At 38.9% G+C, this 2,174-nt stretch overlaps 1 protein-coding gene across 1 annotated transcript in view; it reads right to left on the bottom strand.

Annotated features, from left to right (window-relative positions):
- Positions 1-2,174, bottom strand: part of LOC106871819 (tyrosine aminotransferase) — a 33,711-nt gene that overhangs the window by 18,735 nt on the left and 12,802 nt on the right. The window contains exon 3 of the mRNA XM_052978112.1: positions 839-943. Within this exon, the coding sequence (XP_052834072.1) occupies positions 839-943 (105 nt within the window). The remainder of the gene's footprint in view (positions 1-838; positions 944-2,174) is intronic.

Genomic DNA, 2,174 nt, shown 5'->3' with positions numbered 1-2,174 from the left:
ATATATCATCATCATCATCATCATCATCATCATCATTTAACGTTTGCTTTCCAAGCTGGCATGGGGGATTGGACAGTTTGACTGGGGACTGGCAAGCCAGGAGGCTGCACCAGGCTCCAATCTGATCTGGTAATGTTGAACGGTTTGACAGGAACTGGAAAGTTAGAGAGCTGTACCAGACTCTAATTGTTTGTTTTGTCTATGGTTTCTAGCACAGGTGCTGGTGCTACATTAAAAGCACTGGTTTTAGTGCCACATCAAAAGCACTGGAGTTGGTTACACAAAAAAGCACTGGTGCTGGTGTCACATTAAAAGCACTGGTGTTGATGTCACATTAAAAACACTGTTGCTGGTGCCACTTAAAAAGTGCTGGTAATGGTGCCACATTAAAAGCACTGGAGTTGGTTCCACATAAAAGGCACTGGTTTTAGTGCTACATTAAAAGCACTGGTGTTAATGTCACATTAAAAACACTGTTGCTGGTGCCACATAAAAAGTACTGGTGATGGTGCTACATAAAAAGCACTGTTGCTGATGTCATGTATAAAACACCCAGTATATTCTGTAAAGTGGTTGACATCAGGAAAAGCATCCAGCTGTAAAAACCGTGTCAAAACAGACTATGGAACCTGGCATGGACCCTGGCCTGGCCAGTTCCTGTCAAGCTCTCCAACCAATGCCAGCCTGGAAAAGGGACATTAAATGGTGATGATGATGATGATGATGATTATAGCTTGTGCTCTATGACATTTGAGGCGTTGTATCAATTGTAGACAATTACAACAACCACAGTGAGAACAGTAACAACAAGAACAAGATCAACAATCAGTTCACGTACCTACTGAAGGTCCATAACCATTGTACTTCTTGCTTTGAATGGCAGCCACCACGGCATCCTCTGCCACTTGGGGTAGGTACATGTTGCCATAGACTGTTGGGTCTCCTGGGGAAGAGCGAGAAGGCAAATGTTATAGTAGTAGTAGTTGTGGTGGTGGTGGTGGTAGTGGTGGTATTAAGGTGAAACTACTTTTAAGAAATTTATTCCCTGCTGAACATGAAAAATACTGTAACTATATTCTGCCGAAGAAACCAGGTGAGATTTGTTTCAATGAAACAGTTAATTTCTTATGGAGAGTTTTCAGTGAAAGAAGTTCCCTGTTCAATACTCGTTGATAATGTTTAAATTAAGTTAAAAAAAGATGATAAAAATTTCGTCACCTATGCTGGGGCCATTAACAAAGAGTGTGAAAAATTCATGTTAAATGAATTAACCCTGGATTTATTCAAATGTCTAATTTTTGTTCAAAGGGTTAACAGCAAGAAAAAGATGCTGATATACATTAAAATGACTTGTGTCAAATAAGCCAGCATCGAATCAACGACGCCAAATAGGCAGCACCAAAACATCTCATACTGATAAAATCAGACCCCTCGATGTCCCTTTTTTTGGGAAACTTGAAAATGAGAACCAAACCAAACAAATCTGGTTTTGTTGTTGTGTAACAAAAGTCATTAAAATTCACTCGTGCTCCCTACCACCCCCACTCAAACTGTTGTTGATAGTAACTGAAGGTTATTTACTAAATGTAAACGAACATGTGTCAATGCATTAACTCTTGTGGACAGGTATACTTGGTCGACAACTGAATAAATCTTGGGTCATGAATAAATAAATATATGGACTGATAGCTGAGTGTATTCTTAGTCTCGCTGTGAAATTGCAGCCTTCGGGTATCCATGTTAATGTGTAAATATCTACAGCATATTGCTTGGTGTATGTGTATGTATATATGACATACATTTAATGCGTGTAGATATATATATATATATATATACATATATATATATATATATATATATATTTACACACATACACACACACATATATATATATATATACATACATACATGGTGGTTGTCTACTCCTTAAACAGAGTTTGACCACCTCCTGCACCTACACCTTAGCCCTTTCATGGCGTCTGATGTGGCTTTTTAAACCAGACAGTGTTTTGAAAAAACACCCACACAGATTGCACCTCTGATTTGCACTACCAATACCTGCAAGTAAGTTCTGCTCATTGTGGATCCTAACATGTCTTTTAAGACCCCCATTGGATTTGCAAACCCTCTGGCACACACCACATTCAAACGTGTGCACAGACATATATAATCAG

The sequence above is a fragment of the Octopus bimaculoides genome, chromosome 30 (assembly GCF_001194135.2).
Source record: "Octopus bimaculoides isolate UCB-OBI-ISO-001 chromosome 30, ASM119413v2, whole genome shotgun sequence".
NCBI classification, from domain to species: Eukaryota; Metazoa; Mollusca; class Cephalopoda; order Octopoda; family Octopodidae; genus Octopus; species Octopus bimaculoides.
This window is presented reverse-complemented; position numbering and strand designations above follow the sequence as displayed.